Source organism: Camelina sativa, chromosome 10 (assembly GCF_030686135.1).
Source record: "Camelina sativa cultivar CO46 ecotype springtype chromosome 10, ASM3068613v1".
NCBI classification, from domain to species: domain Eukaryota; kingdom Viridiplantae; phylum Streptophyta; class Magnoliopsida; order Brassicales; family Brassicaceae; genus Camelina; species Camelina sativa.
The window spans coordinates 5,221,901-5,248,486 of NC_141889.1; the positions used below are offsets into that span (position 1 = coordinate 5,221,901).

Here is a 26,586-nt window from a genome sequence, read left to right on the forward strand (position 1 = left end):
TAGAAGAAAGCAGGGGACTTGTTCTCTAGAGATTAGGTTAAAATTTATTTGGGGACAATGTCAGAGTTCGATGATGTAGTAATCTTGAGTCTTATTGGACAAGAAATAACCCCCGAAGAAACACAAAAGTATCTACGGCAAGTTCAAGAGTCCGATGTACGTAACCTCTCTCACTTTCTAAGTTGCTTGGACGACTGATTTGCGGATGAACGTTAACCCTAGCTAGATCTCTTTTTTTTCAATTTTTTGATTTAGTACTAAAACATATATGCTAATTAATTGGTACAATCTTGGGATTGTGAACGTGTACAGGGTTTCGATATTGGTTACTTTCGCAATGCTCGGACTCGGATAAATCCCGTTCCAATGAAGGATGAATCTGGTTATACACACGACATCGAACTTTATGCTAGATTGGGACTTCACTGTTACAATCTTCAGAAGGTTACAAACAATATTACATAATTTTTAATTTTATGTTGTAATATTATTATATATCTTTTTTGGCTACTGCTTCTCTTTGTTAACAGGCTGTTTAATCTGTATAGGGTACAAACCTCAGATTTCTTGACATTCCCAAATACAATACTGAGGGCACTAGGTTTTTTTCTGGGTACTACATAACCTCGGAGGCACATATAACAACAACTCTTTATGCACTTTTCAAACGTATGTGCGGCATGGTCGTGAAATTCCAGATAATGGATACTTTATGGTGCAGACAGTTCTAGACTAAAAAGTATATATGTGTAGCAAATTACTAGCTCTCTCTCTGAACTTTGTTTTTTTAGCTTTTACTTATCGTTGGGTGTTTTGGTGTTTTAGTTCCTACTGGCCCTCGGGCTACTCCTATTGAGCATGAGAGGAGATGGGAAGATGAAGTGATAGATGATTTCTACAAAGGTGAAATGCCTAAGTGGTTGACAAAGGATGAGCTGGCTGCAACCAAAGATAAGGGGCAATACTATGAGGTATGTTTTTGGTGAACTTTACTTAATCTGGTTTATTGGTTTTGATAGTTTTTTGAGGGATGATTCACACCATGTTATGTATCACAGTTGCAAGAATCAGATTTGCTAGAAAATGAGTGGCTTCATCTGTATGCTGAGTTCGCACTTTACTTGAACTGGAGAGGATTTCCGGTATGTGCTTTTTTTAACCTTTGATATGTCTTTGTCTTGAAATATTCTTACTAACCAAATGCAATGTATATATTATTATTTTTTAGATGAAGGAATCGATTATAAGGCGTTCTCTACCATTGAAGATCAAGAAGGTAATTGTACATACTCAAGAAAGCGGTGAAGAGTCGCCACAACTGAAGCTCAAAGCCAACAACGCCATCTTCTACATGAGTTTTAAGAGAAACTTTGATCATCAGAGTGGTAATTACCCTGTCGAGTATCAAGCAATAGTACGAAAAACCATGGATAGGAAACCGGGACACATTCGTCTAGAAGTGCAGTCTTGGGCAGGCACAGATTTATTTCTACTATAGTCCCGATGCTCGATTATATATATCAACATGTGTGGGATATGCTTGCGTTTATAACATCATAGGTGCATGACATATAAATAACAGCGAGTAGATTACTGTGGTTATCGGAACAAAAATGCATGTAGCTAGCTCGATCTAACTTTTATAAGAGCAAAGAAAAGACAACTGAATTTATCATGTGAACTAGGTGAAGCTGATCGTCACCTTCATTTTAATCATCCATTTTAGTTGGCTATATTTTTGTCATAAGCTTTGAGATCTTGTTACGTTCTCAATATGGATCGTGTTCAATGGGCGCTTCTAGCTAATTTGTTTTTTGTTTTTTTTTTTAATTATTATTACGATAATGTGGAACAGGGTTTTGATGTTGACCACTTTCATCTTACGTATGCTACTGTAATATTTCCGTATATATTGAGATAAGTATGATTATTCATATGACAATGGTCTTCTCGGTAGACTTGGACTTCACTGTTATAATCTCCAAAAGGTAACAACAAAATTTTCATATTTTGTTTTCTTAGTTTCATGCCTTGGATGATCTTGTTATGCTGAAGAACCATTCTTTGTCTCTCTTTTTTTTTGTTAGTGTGTGTTTCCTATGCTTTGTAAAATAACATTTGGCTTTTCGATCTTGTAGGGAATCAATCTCAAATTGATTGGTATAAACAAATACAACAGTGATATGCTTGGTAGGTTGCCTCAATACTACATAACATTGGAGGCGATGGATACATCCAACAACTCTCTTTGCAATTTTTAGACTTGTGTTTGCAAATATTTTGCTCCGGAAGAGGCATCCTTAATGGTGCAGACCGAACTTTCCAGACTAAAAGGTAATTGTAGTAGCAAAACACTACTCATATAGATATCATATCTTTGTCAAGTTTATATACTTTTTAGTGGTTGAAAAGCTATTAGTTCCTAGTGGCCCTCGGACTACTCCTATTGGACCTCAAAGAAGATGAAATACGAAGCAATAGGTGATTTCTATAAAGGTAGAATGCCCAACTGGTTGACAGAAGATGATCAGATGGCTGCAAGCAGCAATAAGGGCCAGTTTTATGAGGTATTTAAAAATGTTAGCTTTGCTTCATTTTGGTTAACCGTGTTTGTATCATGATTATTTGAATAACGACCTTTAATGGATTCACAGTTGCAAGAATCAGACTTGCAAGGACTTGAGTGGCTTCATATGTATGCTGAATTTGCTTTATACTCGAAGTGGTTTGCATATGGGTAGATTCTTTACTCATGTAGCTTCATAGTAAACGTTGATGGGTTATTATTATTCTTTTTGTCATAACTTGAGTTTCAGTTCTTGTAGAATGAAATGAGACATTCTCAACCATTGGAGCTGAAAAAAATAATTGTACAAACTCACGTAAACGGAGAAGCATCACCAGCAGAATGTTTTGAATGCCAACAATGCAATCTTTTACATAAGTTTCAAGGGAAATGGTGATTCGAGTGGTACACTTGTGGAGTACCAAGCGATTGTATAAGGAGAACCATGGATGGATTGTCCGGACACATTTGCCTAGAAGTTGAGTGTTTGTCCTACACAACCAGTTGAATGCACGTGTTCCATAGTGTTATCTGTCAAGTTTGTTACGATTATTCAGTTAAGAATTAGTTGTAAAGTTAAAAGTACTTGTAAATAAAGGGAATTTACAAGAAAAATGTAAATAAAGGGAATTTACGATTATTCAGTAACAACACTACACAACTCATTAATAAGAAAATGTATTCTCTAAAGTCTTTTCGTCTTCCTCTCTTTCGAGCTTTTTCTTCTACTTGTGATTACTTGTTCTTATATATAATCCAATACCAATCAAAACAAGTATGGACATATGGCCTCAGTCCAGAAGCTGGCTTGGTTTAATTCCTTAATTTGTTTCTTTCTAGTCTCTTTTTTTTTTTTTTTTTTGTCTTTTTTGTGTGTAGGCTTTTCGATTTCGGTTTAAAGCTTATTTTATTTCATGCATGTTTCCAGAGTTTGTTGCGAGACAATATTCTAACAAAGACAATATTTGAATCAAACAAAAATACTAAACGAATTGTGATGGGGGAATCTAATTTTGATTGTTAAAGCGATGTGGTTTCAATGTGATTAATTAAATTTCAGAATGGTAACTGGTAAGCAATTCAGATGTGATGTAGTTATCTCGATTTCCTTCTTGATTTTTAATCCTATATTTATTTTACATGTGCTAGCAAATAGCATGCATAATGCCGTCGTTATCTTGTAAATTATGCTTTAATATAAAATTATTAATAAGTAAATGAGTTGATATATACGAGAGATCTCCTAACATGAGTTGGCCAAATTTAATTAGTCAGAAGTTGTAAGCCCAATCCCAAGTGAAAAAAAAGTGGAGAACCTCTATATCATATACACAAACTTCTATCATCATGCAGAAACTTAAAAGCTCTATTTGATTTCCAACTATCTCTATGGCCATAAAGTTCTTCACCCTCTTCTTCTACTTCTTCGTCCTTTTGGTTGAATCATCCACCGCAAAAAATATCGACCGTAATTTTTTCTATAAGGTCGGCGACGATGGAAGATTAACACTGAGGACACCACATGAATCACGGATCGATTATTTCCATATGTTTGTAAGGAAGGTGGAAGATTTGCAACGTGAAGCAGACGGGAAATATCCGCTCTGGAAATCTACAAATTACTTGGAGCGATCTTTGTTTCTTCTAGAGAAAGCTCAGGAATTTGTTGAGCGTTGGGACGAGCGGCGGAAGAGCCAAATTTCGGGAAACCCATATCTAAACCTTGACTTGCGCAACAAGGTTCAAAGTGACTTGACGTACTATGATTATTGTCCTCAATCTGAGGGCACAAATGTCTCGACGTACATGATGTATGATTTTTGTCGTCAATCTGAAGGTGCAAATCTCCTCAAGTACATGACATATAGCCTCAGTCCAGAAGCTGCAAATGGTTTAGCTCCTCCAATGTTTAATTATTCTAGTCCCTGTTTCCGAGTTAGGTTTTTTGTAGGTCTTTCGTTTTGGTTTGGAGGCTTATTTTATTTTCTTTTATTCCCTCTTTTTTTTTTTTTTTCTTTTATTCATTGTTTCCAAAGTTTTTTGTAGTGAGGAAGAGAAACAAAAAATACTATATTGGATGAATAATTTGTAAATCCATATAAAATTGTAAATTATGAAAATTAAAGTACATGAATTTTGAAATAATATGTTTTATTTTAGATTTGAATCCTCTATTTTTCATGTTCAAATCCATTCAAATCATTAAAACATAATGTGGATTTTGAAATTCAAAAATAAATCATTAAATGAATAACATTGGATTTTAACAAGTATTTATAAATCATGGAACCAATAACACATATAAATATTTTAAAATTAATGACTGAATAACTTTTGTTTGGATTTTCAAACCCATTAAAATCATAGAACCAATAACCCTTACTATTTTGTAGTGTTTTGGATTTTGGATTTTTGAAGAGCAATAAAACAAATATGGTTTTCATGAGAAATTGAAGTCTGAGAGAATAGTATCTAGAGCTGCATAATCGTACCAAGCTAGGGATCCGATACAAATCATTCAACAAAGAAAACGGAAAAAAATGATCCGTAATGCAAACTAATTAAGAGAACCAAACCACATACATTTCTCTTACGTCGTATACTCTCACCGTAATAGCCGCTCGAAGGGGATATATTACTGTGAATCAACAAATAATCTATACTAAATAAAAGTAGGAGCTATAAGTTTTTTAAGCTGTCCAATAAGGATTAAACATCTCACTAATTAATTTTTTAAAAATTTCCAGAATTTTCTATATTAAATCATCAGTTCAATAACATTGGATTTTAATGGATTTTAAAGTAGATTTTTAAATCATCAGTTCAATAACAGCGAGTTTTAATAGACTTTTTAAAATCCATGATTGAATAACATAGAATTTGTAAATTCACACAAATCACTTAAAATGTCAAGTTGAATACATCCCTCTAAGAATTATTTTAAACAACCTACCAGGATTTGACATGTCATTCATTAACATTTTTTAAATTTCCAGAATTTTTTAGAAAAAAGAAAATTTTAAATTTATGGAAATAAAAATAATATCCCACATCGGCTAGAAATTTTTTAGACAATTGTTCAGAACCAGTATAAATAAGATTAATATGCTTCCAATAACGAATGAGCAGTAAAGCTTGATTTATCAGGCGTCCAAGTTTAAAATTTTGATTCGGTATGATCCAGTTTTTATTTGAACAAATTAAAACTTTAAACAGTTTCAAAAAAAATATCCTAATATTTAAAAAAATTTAAGGTTTAAATATTATAAATATTGAAACTTTTAAAAGTTTTTAGCCTTTAAAAAGTTTTTAAATATTATAATTTTTTTAATTTTAAAAGTTTAAAATATTTAAATATTGAAACTTTTTAAAAGGTTCAAATTTTGTATTTTGAAACCTTTTAAAAGTTTAAAATATTATAAATATTGATGTAAAACAGAAATTATCTTATTTATCTAGACTTTATGCTTTTTATTTCTTATGATCTGTTAAACATATTTTTGTGTATGATTATAGATGAGTTGATATTCTTTCATTAATTTTTCTTTTTTATCTTATTTTTTTATTTATTTTTTTGTCAACCCTTATTTTTATATTTATTTTTTTTAAGAGAAAAGAAATGATTTTGTTCTTGGAGTTTGGTGGATTAACAAGTTGTGTGGTAGTCTAAAAAAAAAGTTTTTCAATGGAAGAATGTGCAGAAGTTGACGAGGAATAAAAAGAAAAAGAGTATAAATAATAAAATTTGACAATGAAAATGAAAAGAAAGAATATGAAAAATAAGACAACATTGAATAAAAATACTAAAACATAGGTGGTAGCGATCAATTAAATATGAAAACGAGTTAAATTCATGATGATAAAATTGTTTCATTTTTTTGGTGGTCAAATAAATGATTTAGTATACGTGAGGTCATCAGTTTGATTCGCCTCTCCTGGACGTGGAGTTAAATTCATGATTTTTTTTTATCAGATTTGATTTTATAACACAAATGATTTTATATATTAAAAATTGTATATCTGAAATTCATTTTTTTCCTTAATACTAATTTAATTTTTTTTATAAGATAATATTTTATTATCGTAATCAATCATATATAATTTTCATCAAAATATATCAAATAAACCTACGCGTAGCGTGAGTTCAAAACCTAGTAATTTTAAAAATCAATTTGTTTTGTTTTTCTCTTCTCGATTTCCTTTTTGATATTAAGTTTTTATAGTTATTTAACATGTGGTACGTACCATATAGCAAATTCCCTTTATCTTGTAATTTGTTTTTCTTTATGTTATAATCACACAAAAAGATTAATAATGAGTTGATACGAAAGATCTCTTAACGATACTTGTAAATAAAAGGAATTAACAATGTACAGTAGCACTACACGACTCATCAATAAGTAAATGTATTCTCTAAAGTCTTTTCGCCTTCCTCTCTTTCGAGCTTTTCTTCTACTCGTGATTACCAGTCAAACTAAATATGGACATATATATGGCCTCAGTCCAGAAGCTGGCTTGGTTTAGTTCCTTAATTAGTTTGTTTCTAGTCCCTATTTCTGAAAATTGTGTTTTTCGTCTTGTGTGTGTGTGTGTGTAGGCTTTTTGTTTTGGTTTTGAGGCTTATGTTATTTTAATTTAATCCATGCATGTTTCAAGATTTGTTGCGAGACAATATTCTAACAAAGATAATATTCGAAATAAACAAAAATACTAAACTAATTGTGATCGGAGATCATAATTTTGTGGGTTCAACCGATATATGTAGTTTGGGTGCAATGTGATTAATTAAATTTTAGAATGGTAACATAATTCAGATGTGATGTAGTTAATCCCATATTTTTGAGTGACAAAACGTTATAAAATCATTTATACAAATTGTGAACAAAATGCTCAAAAGGACATTAGTTTTATACTATACTAGGTAATTAGTCTACACAATGCGTGGTTGTATGCATAATATTTTTGATTATATTCTTAAAATTTTCTTAAACTAAAATATTGTTTTACTAATGTATAATCTCAAAAAAAATATACTAATGTATGAATCTCAAAAACATTTATTGCAACTTCTCAAAATAACACTCCTATCAACAACTTTTTGATATGGTTATTTATTATATAAAATTTAAAATATATAAACTTTTTTATAAATCAAAAATTAACCAATACTACAAAAATTATTACAAATTGATTAGCTATATTAATATAAATAATAATATAGAAATTCAAACATTTTCCTAATATGAGAGAATCTATGTTTATGATCATGTTTTATAGAGGTTAAACATTGATTTAAAGATTTTTTTTAATGATCATGTAAACATAAGACTGTAGTATAGTAAAATTGAATCAAATAAAATTATCAAAAAATTTAGTAACTACGTATGAAATTATTGTATATAGAATATTCCTCATTTCAAAGTTTAAAGCAATTAAAATAATTAATAAACATTTAAATTTTACCAAAAACATTTTTTCTTGAAAGATAAATATATTATTTGGAGGAATGAATGTAAAATTATTGGGTAAGAGTTACATTTGAGTTAAATGGAGTTAAATACCTTTAAAAGTGGGTTAATTATAAATAAATATTTTAATTTATTTTTGACTTAAAAGAAAAGGAATGCCAAGTGGCTCAATCAAAAATTAAACTTACAGTTTTTCATTGTTTTGTTGATATAAACTCAACACTCACATAAAATTCCAAATTGAAAATATTACCTTTGAAGTGACAAACTAAATTAGTTTTTTTTTAGTTATATGAACTTCAATTTAAAGATTTTTAAAAACCCCAAGAATATCTTCAATCCTTTTGTTTTTCACACATCAATATAATTTATAGTGCTAGATTTCATACTAATGGTTTCATATTTAGAGGATTTAATTAGTTGAATGGTATTTTAATATAATGACTTATAAGATGCTAATCTAAAATAGATAATGAAGATAAACCTTTTAAAATAGATTCTCAAATAAACTTGATTTTTTGTTAAAACCAACATATGTGAATTTAAATTTAGCTATGGAAATTTTAAAAATAAATATGAATAGATTAGAAAGGCAAGAAATATAAAAGAAATATTTTATTTTTATATAAATAAAATAAAAATTGAAAACAATGTTAAATTGTTAATTATATATAATAATTTCTAAATTAAAATATAGAATCAAACTCTTACAACACATATTATATATAACAACATTTGATATTGGTGAGAGAGGAGGAGAGAATGATTACTTATAAGATGATAATCCAAATTAGATAATGAAGATGAATCTTTAAATATAAAAACAATGTAATATATATATATATATATATATCATGTAGTCTCTAAAATTAAAATTTAGCATTAAAAATTTACAATGATATTTCATTTGGTTTTTTGTAACCCATACAACAAAAATAAGAAATTGAAAACATAAAAAAAAAAAACTAAAAATGATTTGAGATATTGTGGAAAAGAATGAGAGAAGTGGAAGAGAATGAGAGAATGTGAAAATGAGAAACTAAAAAATGCCAATATGAGAGAATGAGGCAATGCTTATTTATATGATAAGAATTGATGGAAGTTACATTTAGAATTATTGGAGTTACAAATGTATTTATTGTGTTTGAATAAAATTGAGTGGTGGAATATGATTAATACATAATTTATTTTATTTTCAGTTATAATTTTATTTTAATGTATGAATTAAATGTATTGTGTTAATTGGGTCTTAAATATTATTTAAAGCAATTAAACAATTAGAAATCAAATATAAAAAAAAGTATTAAATAAAAATCAACCAATAAGGAGAGACCAAAACCTTACTTTTATATATATGATTTATTTTATTTTTAGTTATAATTTTATTTTAATGTATGAATTAAATGTATTGTGTTAATTGGGTCTTAAATATTATTTAAAGCAATTAAACAATTAGAAATCAAATAAAAAAAAGTATTAAATAAAAATCAACCAATAAGGAGAGACCAAAACCTTACTTTTATATATATGATTTATTTTATTTTTAGTTATAATTTTATTTTAATGTATGAATTAAATGTATTGTGTTAATTGGGTCTTAAATATTATTTAAAGCAATTAAACAATTAGAAATCAAATAAAAAATTAAAAAATTAAAAAATATTAAATGAAAATCAACCAATAAAGAAAGACCAAAACCTTACTTTTATATATATGATTTTTTCTAACTGATAGCGACATTTTCATTAAATTACACTATTTACCTATCAAATATAACACACAAAGTTTTCCTGGTGCCTAAAACATACTTTAATATATATATATATATATATATATATATATATATATATATATATATTTCGATTGTAATTCACTCGCTATCGAGGATTTTTATCCTTGTAAATTGTAATACATTCTAAAGAAAACTTTTGTCATAAAACTCAATTTTTTTCTTCAAAAAAAATAAGATTGGAAAAGAGAAGAAGCTATCAGAACGACATTGAAATAATGCTGACGGAGAATTAACGATTTTTTTTTAATCGATTTCTTCTGTTTTTCTTCTTGATTTACGTCTTGATTTTTAATCCTATTTATTTCACATGTGCAAGCAAATAGCATAATCTCGTTATCTTGTAAAAACTATTTTCTTTATGATTAAATATATAATATTATAAATAAAGAAATGAGTTGAAGATATATACGAGAAATCTCCTAACATGAGTTGATATATACGAGAAATCTCCTAACATGAGTTGGATTTAATTAGTTAGGGCATCCACAATGGGGGATATAGTTTTGGGGTTGTTAAATTTTTTAATTAATATAATTTGTATTTTTGGTTAAATAAGAACTTTGGGTATTGTAATTAAAATGTACCCCTTCAATGGTGGGTTATAATATTAAGGCTTTTAATTTGATTTTTTTTTTTGAAAATAAATAAATTAAAATAGAATATAAAATTATTGCATTGCATAACATATTAAACATAGAAAACATTAAAACATCATAAAATAGAATTACAAATCATAAAAAGTGAAAATGATTAATTGTATTTGTACAAATCATAACCAATTAAAAACAAAAAATAGAAAAGGAAGTCAAGATAAAGAAAACTCACCAACCTTGTGCGACAACATGTCATTAACAGTGACTCCAGCTGCTTCTCTAGAGCTTTAGTTCCCCAAGCCTCCCTGAACACCCGTGAAAGGACAAAAACACCTACTGCAGTATAACTGCAAATGAAATATTGGGTTGGCATATGAGAAACCGTTTGGTCGCCAACTCAGTTTGCAATCACCATAAAGAACTACATAACATCAGTTTGCAATCACTATAAAGTTTACCTCTTGGTCAGTCTTTTCGTTATCAAATTTAGGATAGATAGTGGCTCTGATCTGAGCATGACAATAAGTCGATTTGTCCACTGTAAAGTTCCATGTGACGTAGGCTTCCACACTAGATTTTTGTTGCTTGTTGTACTTAGACTCGGTAAGACTGGAACATTAGTGTTGCTTTCCGCAAGACTCAACCCACCAAATTGATTGTTTATTGCTTCTGCAACAACGGATACAAAACGATCATTAGTGTCCCCTTCCTGCAATGTTCGGCCCATTCCTTTAATGCCTTCTGAGTAACAATTGAATCAAATATAAAAGATATGTCAGCACATTACTCAACATGACACTGACAACGATGTGATCACCGTTGTTATATTTGAGAAACAATGTGACAATACTTTGAATATATACATACACACATCAATATCCTGATCATCTTTCTGAGACCATTATAAAAGCACAAGCATTAAACACAACCCCCTAACCCTAAAGAGTCCAAAACACACAGTAGAATAGAAAACAGAGGAAAACCCTAACCTCTAAAGCGGATTAACCTTGGATATCATCAGCTGAAGCAATCGGCTCGGAATCAGTAGGGAAACAATCGAAATGGTGCCACCTGGTCACATTTACTATAAAATCCGACCCGACTTCCTATTACACATACTTGAACATGACCAATTAACATTAGACTAAATGTTAAACCGACCAAAACACTCAAAACTGATGAAGAAACCAAACAAATCCAGTTTACAACTCACCTGGACCAATTTGTTCCGAAACGATTGCATTAGGAAATCATCTAGAGGTCCTGGCTTGTACTCCAATTTCGAAGCTCCTTCATCTTATTTAACCTGAGTATCATCAAAATTGCAAATCAAACATCTATATATGTGCGTCTATGTACAAAATTGGTGAAGTTATTCGTAAAAATTCAAAATTGGAACCACCTCTGATGACTCAGAGATTTGGAAACGAACACGCCGCATGAATTTGGGACTTCGTATGATTGACTGTGAGCTGGAGAAGACGATGAGCTGGAGAAGACGATAGTGCTCGTCGGAGGAGGCAGAAGAAAGATGGCCATTACTTGATTCAGAGAAAAATCAATCGACTATCAAAAAAATGTTCTCTCTAATTGGTTTGCCCAAACAAATGAGTGACACGTACGGTCTCTTATTATCAGTATACTAAATAAGAGGCACTCTTTTTTTTTCTTTGATATAACTGATTAACTTTTTTGCTTCTTTTCAGTTAAAACTCCTCTAAAAACCCCCATTAGAGATGACCTTAGAAGTTGTAAACCCAATCCCAAGTGAAATAAAATAATAAAAAAAAAAGTGGAGAAGCTCTATATATAATACTTAGATACAAACTTCTATCATCATGCAGAAACTTAAGCTTGATATCCAACTATGTCTATGGCCATAAAGTTCTTCACCCTTTTCTTCTTCTTCCTTTTCGTTGAATCATCCACCGCAAAAAATATCCAGAGTGAGTTTTTCAATAAGGTCGGCGACGATGGAAGACTAACACTGAGGACACCACATGAATTATCAGGGAACGAATATGTCCATATGTTTGTAAGGAAGATGGAAGATTTGCAACGTGAAGCAGACGAGAAATACCCGCTCTGGAAATCTACAAATTACTTGGAGCGATCTTTGTTTCTTCTGAAGAAAGCTCAGGAATTTGTTGAGCTTTGGGACGAGCGGCGGAAGAGCCAAATTTCGGGAAACTCATATCTATACCTTGCCTTGCGCAACAAGGTTCAATGTGACTTGTGGCCTGTACTCTATGATTACTGTCGTCAATCTGAGGGCACAAATATCTTGACGTACATGATGTATGATTTTTGTCGTCAATCTGAGGGTGCAAATCTCCTCAAGTACATGACATATAGCCTCAGTCCAGAAGCTGCAAATGGTTTAGTTCCTCCATTGATTAATTATTCTAGTCCATGTTTCCCAGTTAGGTTTTTTTGTAGGTCTTTCGTTTTGGTTTAGAGGCTTATTTTATTTTCTTTTGTTCCCCCTTTTAATTTTTATTTTTCTTTTATTCACTGTCTCCAACGTTTTTTGTAGTGAGGAAGCTAAGGACAATATTTTTAACAACTAAAATATTGAAATAAACAAAAAAATATTGGAAAATATTACATAGCAGATATTACAAAATGATTTATTGATTCAATTAGACAAAACAAAGAAAAAGTGCCGAGTCGTTTAAGATGGACATCACCAAAAATTTTAAGAAATAGTTTCCCCGCCCCCAAACCTACCTTTGCTGGTGTAATCGAGTGGTGAGGCGATTTCATGTATCACAATGTATTTGGATACAAATATCTTTGGATTCGTTAGCCGAATACCGTCAAGCTCAAGCGGTAAAGTTTTCATGATGATAACATAGGTTCACGGGATTAGAGTTGATAGACGATTGTGCACTGCCTTGGAACGCAAGTCGGAGAAGAGGAGTATTTGTGGTACAATGTGATAGGCTGCGACAATTTTATATATTGGATTTTTGTAGAGCAATAAAACATATATAGCTGTTTATACAGTTTAATTGCTATTTTCTAGGGTCATGGGATCTCATACCTAAATCTAGAATAATTATCAAAGATTATGAAACAGTACATATATACTACTCAAGATCAATTAAGAGTACGGAAGCTTTGGACCAATTAACCACTATAAAATGGTTACATTTACAAACATATCCAAACTGTAAATTTCAGTAACTATTTATTTTCAAATTCAACTAAGAGTGAACCGTATTTGTGAATATTTTAAATATATATCATCCTTATTACATTGCAAATATTGCAAAATGATTTACTGATTTAACTTGGTTCAATTAGACCAATAAACAAAGATTTTGATATGTATAAATGCCAATTAGACCAAAATAATCGTGTTAAGATTTTGTACAAATATATCTTGCTGAAAATTCTTGATTAGCCTTAATCAAATAATTAATTTACTCCATGGACATTATTTTCACTTTACTCGTGAAGATTACTTTCAAAGCAGAAAAGTCAAGCAAAGTCATGAAATAAATCGTTTTGATTCAGTTCACCAAATTACCGAGAACCTATAATCAACATGTAATACTAACTTTGGAATGAGAAATACTTTTTAGGTTAAGAAAACAGATCAATATCAACAATTTAACGAATAATATACATATAGATATAGTTCTGGTTTTAATATTGTAAAGCATATAAAATATTTACTATTCCCCTAATTAAAAAAAATTATATATCTTTTCATGCCTACAAGTCTAGTAACATATTTACATAATTAATATATAGCTCGTTTAACACTATGTGTATGGGTAAGTGTACATCCACATATCCTATCATAAAAATTTTAGTTTTTGTGTCAAATGGTCAACAATAAAACTACTCCCTCTGTTTATTATTAATTGTCGTTTTAGAGTTAAAATTTTGTGTTTTACTTGTCATTTTAAATTTCCAATTAAAATATTTTGTAAATATTCCAACTTTATCCAACTGTTTAATGTTTTAACTAATTAAAAAATTAGAAAATATATTTAAAAGGAATAAAACAATAAAATTAATAATTTTCTTAATCTGTATGAGAGAACCTTAAACGATAATTAATAACAAACGGAAGGAGTATTATTTTGTGAATTTTGATTCGAGGAATTTATGATACCAGTATACCACTTAGTGATATTTGAAGTATATAAATTCATCGGCAAATTGTAATATATTTGTAGACAGTAAATTAATTTTTCAATGACAGTTATTACACCTAGATTTGAGTTAGTGGGTACATAAAACTAAAGAATTACTTATGCATACTGGTTTCGGTTTTGAAAGGCAAAATAGATGAATTATTTATATTTGCATTTTAGAAAAGTGAAAGAATCTTAAGAAACTAATTTATATATACATATGTTTGTAGCGCACAAATTCTCAATTAGTGTGATTTCCTTCCATTCTCAATACATTTTAATATTCTACTCTTGTCATGTTTTTTAATTAGTTTTTTGTCATATTTATTATTATAGTTTTTTTCCATATTACTTCAGAAATGGTAAGAGACAAGAACTAGAAACATAAAATGGGTTGGATAAGGAATCAAAGACGGCATGGTATAATTACTTTGTAACATGTTAACTTATTTTTTGCATGAACAAATCAACAGTTGATTGGTGATCACTTTTGGGTTTGACAGATATTTGTTGGAGTATTGTAAGAGTAGAGCTCATAAACGGTTTTTATTCTATGTATGATGAAGTGTACAATGATGACTATTCTGCTGAATTCTTAGTGGATTTTGTAATTATAGAGAAGAGAAATAAATCTAAAAGTTCATTTTGTCCACTTTCTATTTTTACTTTATTATTTATTTTACATGATCATACCATGTTCGTACATAAAGAATAAAATTTTATAGAATAGACAAGATTATATCAACCGTATTATTACTTAAAATCTTTATAAGTTCCAACTAGACATAAAAAAAAAAAAATAGATTTGCTTTTTTTATTTAAAAAATACAAGCTTAAAACACAAGAATAACTATTTTAACAAACAGCAACAAAGGAAAAAAAAATTGTAATCGTCGCCTGAGAGATTCGAACTCTCGCGGGGAGACCCCATGTACTTAGCAGGCACACGCCTTAACCACTCGGCCAAAGCGACTTTGATGCCTGTTAAACAATTATAATATATTAGTATACTTCTGAACTTTGATATTTGAACATAATGATATATTATCTATGTCCAACAAAATTATTATGAAGAAAGTGGGGAACTATAAATACTCATTTTATAATAAGTGGCCAAGTTTATATTATATCTTTACAAACGTATAAATATGTGGTTTTTTTTTTGTTCCTTACAAAAAAACTTATAAAAGCAATGAAAAATCATTTTGGTAGATGTGGAATAGTTATGGACTTGTTTCGACTTTTAAAGAAATTTGGGCCCATTGTTTTTCCTTCCATTCATACATTTTTTGGTTGACATAATGTATATATACGTATTATTTATTATTCATGATTACTGTATGACAGTATGGAAACATGTATTCAAATTTTTTCATACGTTTCTCACATCACTCTCTCTCAAGGTGATAATCCGCAATTGAATGTACAGTACACATATTTAAACGTAATCCACACATGTATTTATAAAATAAAGAAATCCATACAACTATATAAATAAAATTAATTAGAACTACATATGTATATAATAATTATGTCTATATATGGTAATGGTAGTTATGGTGTATCATGTAGCTAAAATAAGCACAAGATACACATGGGACTAAATAAATCGAAACAAAATTATAATAATAGTAATAAAAAAATAAAATAAAATAAAAACTATGAAAGGAAAAGGAAATGGTCCGTACTTAAAAAAAAAAACTCTAGTCCCCCGAACCGAACCCGAAGAAGCCCCCAAATCGCTGCTGTCTGAGTGCGGGACTGCTGCAAACTCTCCAGGAGCCACGCCGCGGAGCTTTAGGGTTTAATTCTCTGATCATCTCTCTTCCCCTTTGTGTGTTTTTTTTTTTTATTATTATTATTATTATTATTCAGGTATCATCATCATCATCATCTTCTTCTTCTTCTTAGTTGATTCTGATTGTGATTGGAAATTAAAAAAAAAAAAAAAAATCTTTAATTTGAGCTGATTTGGCACTATCTCTGCTGTCTTGTTTTTTAGGGTTCATCTGAATCGCGTCTAGGGTTATTGATTTCAATCTTTCTATAGAGTTTGTGATATTCTGATGTGATTTCTTGATTAAAGATTACTGAGTTTTCTTGTTTTCTGAAATTGGTGCTTCTTCAATACCTCGTTTTAGCTGACAGATCTTTGCTTAATTGTCTAGATCTTATACTATCTCTCCGGTTCTTCTGGGTTTTGATTTTTTTTTTTTAAGTTTTAGTTGAGATAGGAGTGTGACTGTGTGATGACTGATGAATGGTTTGTTTCCTTTTTTAGTTTATACTTCAAAATGGAAATTATTTTGAATCCTAAGTTTTAGGAATGGTTCTTCTTTTTTTTGTTGTTGTCACAGAACCCACAAGGTACCGTACTGTTAAGGAAGTGACAAGGAGGTTCTGAGAAATTGCTTGCTGGGACTGTTTCTTTCAATGGTTTTGTTTCTAAGGTACATTTACGAGTCCCCATGTTTCTCAAACTAGTTGTTCTGGTAGCTTTGCTTTGTGATATGTTAGGATTGAATTTGGCGAGAATGTGCCCGTTTGTTACTGTGTTTCTACTTGCTAGTTGAGTAGATGTCATTACCACCATAAATTCAGTACAAGTTTACTTCCACAGCCATCTATGATTCTCAAAGTTCCTAACTTTAGCTCTTGTATTTAGAACCCGTTTGTTAGTTTTGGCTAACGATTGTTCTTGTGATGTATATTTCTTCAGATGATTATCAAGACTGTTGAGGATATCCTAAAGATCCATTGAGCTGCTCAGAGTTACTTAAAAATTTGACAAAAAAAAATGGAGGATGATAATGGGCTCGAGCTCAGCTTGGGTCTTTCTTGTGGAGGATCATCAGGAAAAGCTAAGGGTAACAACAATAATAATGCTGGAAGTTCCTCGGAGACTCACAGGGCAGAGGGAGGTGATCGAAGTGCTAAAGTGATTGATGACTTCAAGAACTTCCTCCATCCGACTTCTCAAAGACCAGCAGAACCGAGTTCTGGTTCTCAGAGAAGCGATTCGGGTCAACAGCCTCAGCAGAATTTCTTCAATGACCTCTCCAAAGCTCCTACCACTGACGCTGAAGCTTCCACGAAATCTTTGTGGGTGGATGACGAGACAAGGAAAGAAGCAGGAAACAAAAGAAAGTTTGGGTTCCCGGGGATGAATGATGAAAAGAAGAAAGAGAAGGACTCGTCACATGTTGATATGCATGAGAAGAAGACAAAAGCTTCCCATGTTTCAACCGCGACAGATGAAGGATCAACAGCTGAAAACGAAGATGTAGCAGAATCTGAAGTTGGCGGCGGTTCTTCTTCCAACCACGCAAAGGAAGTGGTACGTCCTCCTACTGAGACAAACGTTGTGGACAACTTAATTGGTCAAAGGAGGAGCAGCCATGGCGGATCTGGCACCGAAGAGTTTACAATGCGCAGCATGAGTTACACTGTACCTTTCACAGTTCATCCTCAAAATGTCGTCACTAGTATGCCTTACTCATTACCGGCAAAAGAGTCTGGACAACACGCAGCAGCCACAAGTGTATTGCAACCAAATGCTAATGCTGGAAATATCCCAATTATGTTTGGATACTCACCGGTCCAGCTCCCTATGCTGGATAAGGACGGTTCAGGCGGGATTGTCGCGCTCTCTCAATCCCCATTCGCCGGAAGAGGTCCATCAAGCTCGGGTGAGTAAACCTTATCCTTGAAAAGGGCACTAAATCCATACTGCATAAATAATAACATCTTTTTGTTTTGTCTCCCAAAAAGCTACTGCTAAAGGCGAAGGAAAACAGCCTGTAGCAGAAGAAGGCTCATCTGAGGATGCATCAGAACGGCCAACAGGAGATAATGCAGCTTTCTCTTTCGACTTTTCAGCCATAAAACCCGGGATGGCAGCGGATGTGAAGTTTGGAGGATCTGGTGCACGTCCTAACCTACCGTGGGTTTCAACCACCGGTTCAGGCCCACACGGCAGGACAATCTCTGGGGTCACATACAGGTACAATGCAAACCAGATCAAAATCGTATGTGCTTGCCATGGCTTGCACATGTCTCCAGAGGAGTTTGTCCGGCACGCAAGCGAGGAGTATGTTAGCCCTGAATCATCCGTGGGAATGACTGCCGCGTCAGCTCACACCTGAAAAGATGTCTGAAATCGTGTAAACGTAACTACGTAAGGAAGGGTTTGTCATGAGTAATCTTTTTGGAATATACACTTATTTATGCTTACTCTCTCGCTCGGACCAAACCTCTCAAGCCAAAATTTTTATTGGAGCTTTCTGCTATGTTTTTGTAATCTTTATTTGTTCTTCTTCATCTCAACATTGTGTAAGCCTCTTCCTTTTTGTTTTTTGGTTTAAAGGAAATTATATATATCCACAACATTATCGTTATGATTTATTCTTTTTGAAGAACAATATTTTGTCACTTTTAGTTAATAAAGTCATAATGTTGCGGTTAAATTCTATGTCAGTGTTCAATCATAAACCCGAAATACTAATTAGTTTATTAATTGAAACAAATCTAAGATTATTGGTTTGTGTAATTGAAAGACTAAAATAGTAAAGCATGAAACCCATCACTCAATCATGAAAAATGCAACTTTGACTTTTCTTTTTTTTCCCCATGGCGATTTCGTGCAGCTGGTGGTTGACTTTTCTCTTATTCATCCGAGCGAATATAGCAATTATATTCATACTTCATTACCATTTTAATCTGTCACAATTCATTAAACATTTATATTAGTATACTTAGTAGAATAACTCCCATCACGAAACCATACTAAGGGAGTTCCATGACTTATATTAGTTTTTGAAGAAACAATATATATAGTGCTTCTCTTGGACCATGGTTTAATGATTTATCAAGAAGTTGGAAAACCATGGACCATGGTTCGAATCTCTTCTTATTGCTACTTGTTTCAATCAAACCATAATTACACGAACGAACGATCTAGAAAAACGTATAATAATATTTGATATTAGTTTTCTGAAACAGTTAAGATGAAATATTTTTTTTCTTCTTCTAAATAGCAAAATATAAATCGTATAACAAAAATACAATGAACTGAATTGAAAAGAGATTTGGTTTTATTTTGTACCTTAATTATTTTTTATTGTTGGTAGACCCAAAAAAAAAAAAAATACTAGTCCAAATGTGTGATGCAAGGTTTCAAATTTGTATTTTAATGAATGATAAATACGTCCCAATCAGTATACAAATAAAATATACCACTAAATATCATCAAAATGAGGTATGAGAATAACAGCCCACCGAATGATAAAATTGTTTTAAATTAAAAAAGACAATAATAAAATAAAAATAAAAAGCAAATAGCATACAAAAATGTTGTCACGTAGGTGACGTAATTATATTAATTTACATCTAAAGAGAAAATTTATAAATCATTATCTCTCACATAATCTCCATTTTCATAAATATTTCAAACCCCACAAAAAAAATCAAGAAACAAAAGTTTCTCACGTATCGAAAGATCTTCTTTCATCTCCCTCCGATGTATCAAATCTTCTTCTTCTTTCTTCCACTCCTCCATAGTTATCACTATGTCTCTGCTCAGCCTCCTCCTCCGTTCAGAAACGGAGACCTCGTCGCCAATTTCGAACCGAGTTTAGCCGTCGTCACCGGCGTTCTTGCCATCATGTTCGCACTCACTTTCGTCCTCCTCGTCTACGCTAAGTGCTGCCACATAGATCTACGGTCAGGTTCCGACGACAGAAGAAGATACAATCGTCGGCTTCGTCAAGGAATATTCTTTAACCGGTCAACGGCCTCATCGGATCGATTCTCCGGTTTAGACAAAGCAGCAATCGAGTCTCTTCCTCTGTTTAGGTTCTCTGCTTTGAAAGGATCAAAACAAGGGCTTGAGTGTTCTGTTTGTTTGTCTAAATTCGAAAGTGTTGAGATTCTTAGATTGTTGCCTAAATGTAGACACGCTTTCCACATCGGTTGTATCGATCAGTGGCTTGAGCAGCACGCGACGTGTCCTCTCTGCAGAGATAAAGTCTCAATGGAAGAAGATTCCTCTGTTTTCAATTACGGAAACAGTTTCAGGTTCTTGAATCAGTCTGAGGTTGGAGAAGATTCGAGTTTGGAGCTTTACATCGAGAGAGAAGAAGAAGAGAGAAGACAAAGACAAGAACTTGGTGGGTCGTCGAGATTTAGCATAGGAGGGAGTTTTCGGAAGATTCTGAAGTTAGGTAATAAAGAGAAAACGTTACTTGATCAACAAGTGAATGATAAAGATGATAAGAAGCTGATGCATAAGTTCAATCATAGGATCGTTGTGTCGGATGTTGTGTTCAAGAATCGTTGGAGCAACGTTAGTTCGTCGGATTTGATGTTTTTGAACTCAGAGATGGTAAATTCGATTTCTAGCCAGAGATTCTCGTCCATGGATCGAGTGAAGAGTAAAGGAGATGAAGAGGATCAGACAGGTATCTTGGGGATCAAGGAAGAGATGGAAGCGAAGAGAATGTTGGAGAACAAGCTCACTTCTATGAAAACTATGTTATTGTCGGAAAAAGGAGACTCTAGTTCGAAATCTAGAAGCGTTATGATCGAACCAGGAAGAAGATCAGTGTCTGAGATCACTGCCGTTCCTAGACTAAGTATTGCGGTTCACGGAGATTGCAGCGGTTCAACCGCAGCCACTGCGTCTGCGTTACAAACCGGAGGGAATGAGACGGAGGAGAGAAGACGGCGTTTGTGGCTACCGATCGCTAGAAGAACAGCTCAATGGTTTGCTAACAGAGAAAAAAGACATCAAACTAACACAACATACCAACACTTTGATGTATAGTTTAGTTTCTTTATCTTTCTTCAAGATTTGTAATTCTTTGTCAGATTCAAATTTTTCTTTAGCTTTTTTTATTTTTGTTATTGACCCGAAAAATCGAGATTATGTTTAGAGAATTCTAATAAAGTTATACTCCATGGTAGTTAGATCAAAAGAAAATGGTTTGTGTAAGTAAATAAGATGGGTTTATAAATAAACAAAGCTTTGACTCTCATAATATAACAATTGGTTGAATTATTGCAGGATTTTATTTTAAAAAGAGCACAATAATTGTTTTCAATAAGTAGAACATGTCAGCTTACCTGGTTTTCAGAATAAAATGAACTACCCCTTGGTTTTGTCTCTTGATAGTTGTATTATTTGGTTTTGGACTAACATTACTAAAACATGTATATGATTACAAAAATACATATTAGTAGTTGGTCAACTAACTACTAACTATGTTATTTTAATTTCATAACAAACTAAATATATATACAAATTTATTCATTAATAAACATCTCAATTTGAAAGGAAGAAAAAACAAGTGCAAGAAAACTGAATCCAGGTTTTATATAAGCAATTACTTTGTAGTAGCTTACTTGAAAGTGATTATGAAAGCTAATCCCATTTTTAAAGCACTTTTCTTTTTAATTATTTAGTTCATTTTTTCCGTTAACAGTTACAGAATTATATCCACCAATCATATATATATATATTATAAATATATAGATATTTATCATTATTGATGTGGGAATCTGACTCCTCTGAAATTTTCTTTTAATGATACTTATATACCACACTATACTTAAATTATATGTTTATTTTGTCATGCATAGAAGCGCATACACTATGCTATAATACACAATACAATAGGTAAATGAGGCCAAAGATTGTTGTTATGTTATGTTATGTTTTACCAAAAAAAAAAAAAAAAAGATTGTTGTTATGTAAAAAGGAAGTCATTGCATCATACATATCATATGGTCCAACTTATGACGTTTATGAATGGACACGCAATTCTAGTGTAAATTATTTAATCGAACCTAACGAAACTATTTTGTACTTTTTATAAGTGTTTTAGGTTTGCGACCCTCTCTTTTGTACTAGTGTGCTATCTCCCATTAGAGCTGGTGTATGCTCGAATTTTAGTAAAATATAATTTTGAGGATACATAAATACAAAAAATTAGGAATATATTAAAACAAATTTTGAAGAGTATATAATACTAGACATAGTAAAACGTCATGATGGGAAGAAATATAACACAAACTTGCTTTTAGTAGTTACACAATTGGATCTTCCCCCTATGCCCTAAGATATTGTTTCATCACAGCTGCATATAACAAACCTACACCTACCTCTTTGGGTGATGATGATTTCCTGATAGAGGGCAACAAATCGAGCTGTCTCATACGGCAGAAACATCGACCTTTTGACTGGCTCCATGAGCTTTTCTCACACATTTGTTCTTTTCCATATTAATTGCTCAGTCATTATCTCTGAGTTATTAACAAAATTTAACCCCCATGTTGACTCTAAAAATCTATACCTATTGAAAATAACAAGAATCAAACATGGGCGGCTGGGAAAGAAACCTGTGCACAACTGCTAAGCCTTTGAAGACATCTCAGCTCAAGCTTGTCTCTGGAATTTTCTGCAAAGAACGGTTTTATCCATTAACAAATGTATACATATATCAAGCTGCAGCACAAGGTTATTATTAAATCACATAGCACAGAGTATCTAAAAAAAATGATATATATGGATCACATAACAAGATTACACATCCGGTGTAAGAATTATACAAAAGGTTGGGGAAAATCTTGAATGAAAAGCAAACATACACTTCATGCCTTGTGTGTGTAACATAAAATGCTTCAGCGAACGCCTTCTTGTCCACAAAGTTCAGGGAATATACATACAAAGCATTTGCACTTTTCTTCCACCCAAAGGTGGAGATACAAAGGTGTTAGTGACACCAACTTCTGATTTCTGCTGTAGTTGCAGAGGTGCGATAAGGGTGTGACTCAAATTCATTGTGCTTAATCTCAACTCACCATTTCAGAATAAAGCTACATTTTTCTTTGCATCATTTCTCTGGAGACATGAAAGAGGAAGTCCAGCCGCCTGTTCTATTCCCACTTCCATACCCAGAATTTGAAGTTTCAGGTCCGACATTTCTTTTTGAGGTACCGGCAGGAGATAGTGAAGTGGATGGCATGTTCATCTGCAATGGGTTATCAGCAAGATAATAGTCATATCTCAAAGATCAATATCAAGTTTGCATAGTATAATTAACTGACAATCCAAAACGGTTAAAAGCTTTTTTTAGGGATTTAGGAAGTGTTCTGGGAGCAACACAATTTGCAGGTAAGACATGCTGACACAAGCGACGAGTTGCAGAACAAAACAGTTATTTGGAAATGCATACATTCTTGTGGACGGGGTGATCAAAACCCACATTCCTCCCTATAGCAGTATTATTATTTATCTGCGGGCTTGGACCAATGGCATTAGTCGATCTGACACGTTCAGAGGCCTCGGCTTCATAAGAAATATTTGGTCCTCCTGCCAAACAGAGCGTCAGAAATTTGAAGATAAACAATTGTAACAACAAACCAAACAACCCATTAACTAGAGCTTACCCCGATGGTTGGTGGTGTCCACTGGCATTGCACGAGCGCTGCTAGAACCGGGAACTGCCTGCAGTACAAAGGATATATATTTGTTAGAAAATAAAACGAAAGGTGACAGCAGGAAACTTATGATCAAAGGAACCTTCTTTACAAGTGAAAAGAACAAGCAAATACTTAAGATGGAGGAAAAAAAACCGAAATTCTATACCTGAGACTGATTTCTAGATTTCTGTGCTTGTTGATACTTTATTATAGTCCAGTCAAATATATAGTCGAATTCATATCCTGAAAAGATAACATTTAACAGAGTAAGGTAGGTAAATTGATTGCAGGAAAACCCATCAGCTGAGGGAATTAAAAAGATGAAGAAGATATGTCTTTTACAAAGTACCTTCTCGTGAAAACAAGTCACGAAAGAGCCGCTTCAAGAACCCATAATCAGGGCGCTGATCAAATGTCAGTGTGTGGCAGTAATGAAAATATGAAGCAAACTCCACAGGGTGACCTTTGCATAAAACCTGCAACGGATGGGATATGGATTATTTAATAGAACGAGGAGTAACAAAAATAAAATAAAAACTCATCACACAGGGAAACAGACCTCAATAGGAGTTGATATCTTCTTCTCACAGATTTTATCATACTTTTGCTTCTTATCAACAGCCTTAAGACCCTGCCATGGAAGACTAAAAAAGGAGGTTCATCAAAATAGGAACACAAGAAACAATTTAAGTAAATCTATAAAAAGAAGGAATAACAATACCCTGCAAAAACACAATGTTAGCTAGTTTCTTGCAAGTCAAAAAGCCAACACACCTTCCTCTTAGGAAATACAAAAGCACATATCCCAACGATTCCAGGTCATCCCGTCGACTTTGCTCTGTGAAAAAGAAACAAAAATATAAATCAGAAAAGGCGATTTACTTTACATTAAAGAGAAAAAATGGCAGCATCCCCTTACCAATTCCAAGATGTGTATTGCAACTTGCATATCGTGCAGTTCCTGTTAAGTTCTTGTTTTCCCTGAACATAGGCGAATAAAGCAATAAGTTGTATGATCTGACTGTAAAGCTTAAACAGAAACAGATGGAACACAAGATAGAAACAATATCATGACACATGGCCACAAATACCTGTAAGGGATGTGGCGGTTGGTGTTGGCATCACGATATCTTTTGGCAAGTCCAAAGTCAATTAGATAAACCTGAAAAAAAACAGAAACCTAGCAATCATACCATCCCCTTTTTTATCATTAGAACGAAGACAAGAAACTACAGAAGTATACCTGATTCGCTTTCCGGCCAAGTCCCATTAGAAAGTTATCTGGTTTTATATCTCTATGAAGATATCCTTTGGAGTGGACATATTCTATTCTTGTTAGCTGTAACAGCAAGATAAGTTTAGTCAACAAAAATGATCTGTACGTAAACAGCATCAACAACAAGACTTGACTAGACCCTTAGGAAAATCAAAATCCATACCATTTGATCAGCCAACAGCAAAACCGTCTTTGGTGAGAACTTCCTCCCACAATACACGAACAGATCTTCGAGACTCGGCCCTAACAAATCCATCACTAAAGCATTCTCTGTTCCATCCACTCCAAACCATTTTATGCGCGGGATCCCACCTGCAGAACACAAAATTAGCTAATACTGGTCAAGAAAACGCAACCAAACAACTACAGAATAAGAAAAGAAAAATAGGAAACAGAGAAGCATACTTCCTCCTTCAAGGATTCTGTAAAGCTTAGCTTCATAGAGAAGTTGAGGATGCTTTGTTTTACTGTTCTCCTGCAAATACAAAAAAAAAAAAAAATTGAATTAAGGAGACAGTTGTTAGCTAAAAGTAGCTCAAAGCTTGCTTCACTGATCAATTCAGAGAATAACAAATTCAGAAAAATATCAATTCAAAGGAACATATGAATAAAGAGATTAAAAAAACAGAGCAGATCTCAAATTCAAATCTCCAGAAAAGGATTCGTCTCGAAGCTATCGAACTGAGAAACTTACGATCTTAACAGCAACGATCTCGAAAGTATCGACGTGCGTAGCTGCAAAAAAAAAAAAAAAAAAAAACAAACAATCAGAAGACGCGTTAATTTGTTTTTCGAATCAAAGAGGAAGGAGAACTCGAGAAACAAAAGGAACGAAGAGAGAACACACACGCACCAAGAAAAATCTCGCCGAAAGAACCACCGCCGATCTTTCTTCCGAGCTTGTACTTGCCGCCGATGATACGTTCCATGGCAAAGCTTTTGGATTCAAAATCGAATCTGGATCATGAGCAGAAGATAGAGATAAGGGGTTTTTTTTTTTTTCTTTTTAGGGTTGTTTTTATTAAATTGAGAAATTAGCGAGGAGACAACAAACATACACAAGGTATATTTTTTTTATTTTTTTTGTTTGACGCCGGTGACTGACTGACATGGACCCGGGGGCTTGAGTTGAGCCGTCTATAAAAAAAAAAAACATTTCTGTACACCTAACCACTGCGCCATTATGGGTCCGCCAATCTTTCGATACAATATCAAACCCGAGGGTATTATCGTAGTTTCTAATTGCCACAATGGTACGTT

At 32.5% G+C, this 26,586-nt stretch overlaps 5 protein-coding genes, 1 non-coding gene and 2 pseudogenes across 12 annotated transcripts; 6 read left to right on the forward strand and 2 right to left on the reverse strand.

Moving 5' to 3' along the window:
• The first annotated feature begins 57 nt into the window (after positions 1 to 57).
• LOC104720078 (UPF0725 protein At4g28920-like) lies at positions 58 to 1,498 on the forward strand (annotated as a pseudogene).
• Positions 1,499 to 1,774: 276 nt separating this feature from the next.
• On the forward strand, positions 1,775 to 3,074 carry LOC147935821 (UPF0725 protein At4g28920-like; annotated as a pseudogene).
• An 881-nt stretch (positions 3,075 to 3,955) lies between these two features.
• On the forward strand, positions 3,956 to 12,190 carry LOC147935822 (uncharacterized). Its single transcript, XM_087470303.1, has 2 exons — positions 3,956 to 4,493; positions 12,126 to 12,190. The coding sequence occupies exons 1-2, from the start codon at positions 3,956 to 3,958 to the stop codon at positions 12,188 to 12,190; spliced, it is 603 nt and encodes a 200-aa protein (XP_087326429.1).
• Positions 12,191 to 12,286: 96 nt separating this feature from the next.
• LOC104720079 (uncharacterized) lies at positions 12,287 to 12,877 on the forward strand. The gene has a single exon (XM_010438051.2). It carries the CDS (start codon positions 12,287 to 12,289, stop codon positions 12,875 to 12,877), a length of 591 nt encoding a protein of 196 aa, XP_010436353.2.
• A 2,584-nt stretch (positions 12,878 to 15,461) lies between these two features.
• TRNAS-GCU (transfer RNA serine (anticodon GCU)) lies at positions 15,462 to 15,543 on the reverse strand. The gene has a single exon. It is a non-coding gene; the product is annotated as a tRNA-Ser (tRNA).
• Positions 15,544 to 16,200: 657 nt separating this feature from the next.
• Positions 16,201 to 19,036, forward strand: LOC104717305 (AFP homolog 2). Of its 2 annotated transcripts, none has more exons than XM_087469665.1 (4): positions 16,201 to 16,372; positions 16,928 to 17,020; positions 17,290 to 18,259; positions 18,342 to 19,036. In XM_087469665.1, exons 3-4 carry the CDS (start codon positions 17,368 to 17,370, stop codon positions 18,713 to 18,715), a joined length of 1,266 nt encoding a protein of 421 aa, XP_087325791.1. In that variant the 5' UTR covers positions 16,201 to 16,372; positions 16,928 to 17,020; positions 17,290 to 17,367; the 3' UTR covers positions 18,716 to 19,036. The 2 variants fall into 2 exon arrangements, with proteins under 2 accessions (XP_087325791.1, XP_087325792.1); XM_087469666.1 differs by having other exon boundaries at positions 16,221 to 16,445.
• Positions 19,037 to 19,991: 955 nt separating this feature from the next.
• Positions 19,992 to 21,549, forward strand: LOC104717306 (E3 ubiquitin-protein ligase ATL42). The gene has a single exon (XM_010434854.3). The coding sequence runs from the start codon at positions 20,089 to 20,091 to the stop codon at positions 21,391 to 21,393; it is 1,305 nt and encodes a 434-aa protein (XP_010433156.2). The 5' UTR covers positions 19,992 to 20,088; the 3' UTR covers positions 21,394 to 21,549.
• Positions 21,550 to 22,548: 999 nt separating this feature from the next.
• On the reverse strand, positions 22,549 to 26,520 carry LOC104717307 (casein kinase 1-like protein 3). Of its 6 annotated transcripts, none has more exons than XR_015568800.1 (16): positions 26,180 to 26,520; positions 26,021 to 26,061; positions 25,732 to 25,801; positions 25,490 to 25,638; positions 25,294 to 25,389; positions 25,142 to 25,212; positions 24,970 to 25,031; positions 24,825 to 24,888; positions 24,610 to 24,694; positions 24,400 to 24,526; positions 24,217 to 24,293; positions 24,018 to 24,075; positions 23,804 to 23,940; positions 23,217 to 23,599; positions 22,968 to 23,026; positions 22,549 to 22,871 (listed from the first exon to the last, which is right to left on the reverse strand). XR_015568800.1 is itself a non-coding variant. In XM_010434855.3 (14 exons), the coding sequence occupies exons 1-14, from the start codon at positions 26,253 to 26,255 to the stop codon at positions 23,462 to 23,464; spliced, it is 1,251 nt and encodes a 416-aa protein (XP_010433157.1). In that variant the 5' UTR covers positions 26,256 to 26,520; the 3' UTR covers positions 23,113 to 23,461. The 6 variants fall into 6 exon arrangements, 1 of the variants encoding a protein (XP_010433157.1); XR_015568803.1 differs by having other exon boundaries at positions 24,772 to 24,888; positions 26,180 to 26,501; XR_015568799.1 differs by having other exon boundaries at positions 22,549 to 23,026.
• Between the last annotated feature and the right edge of the window lie 66 nt (positions 26,521 to 26,586).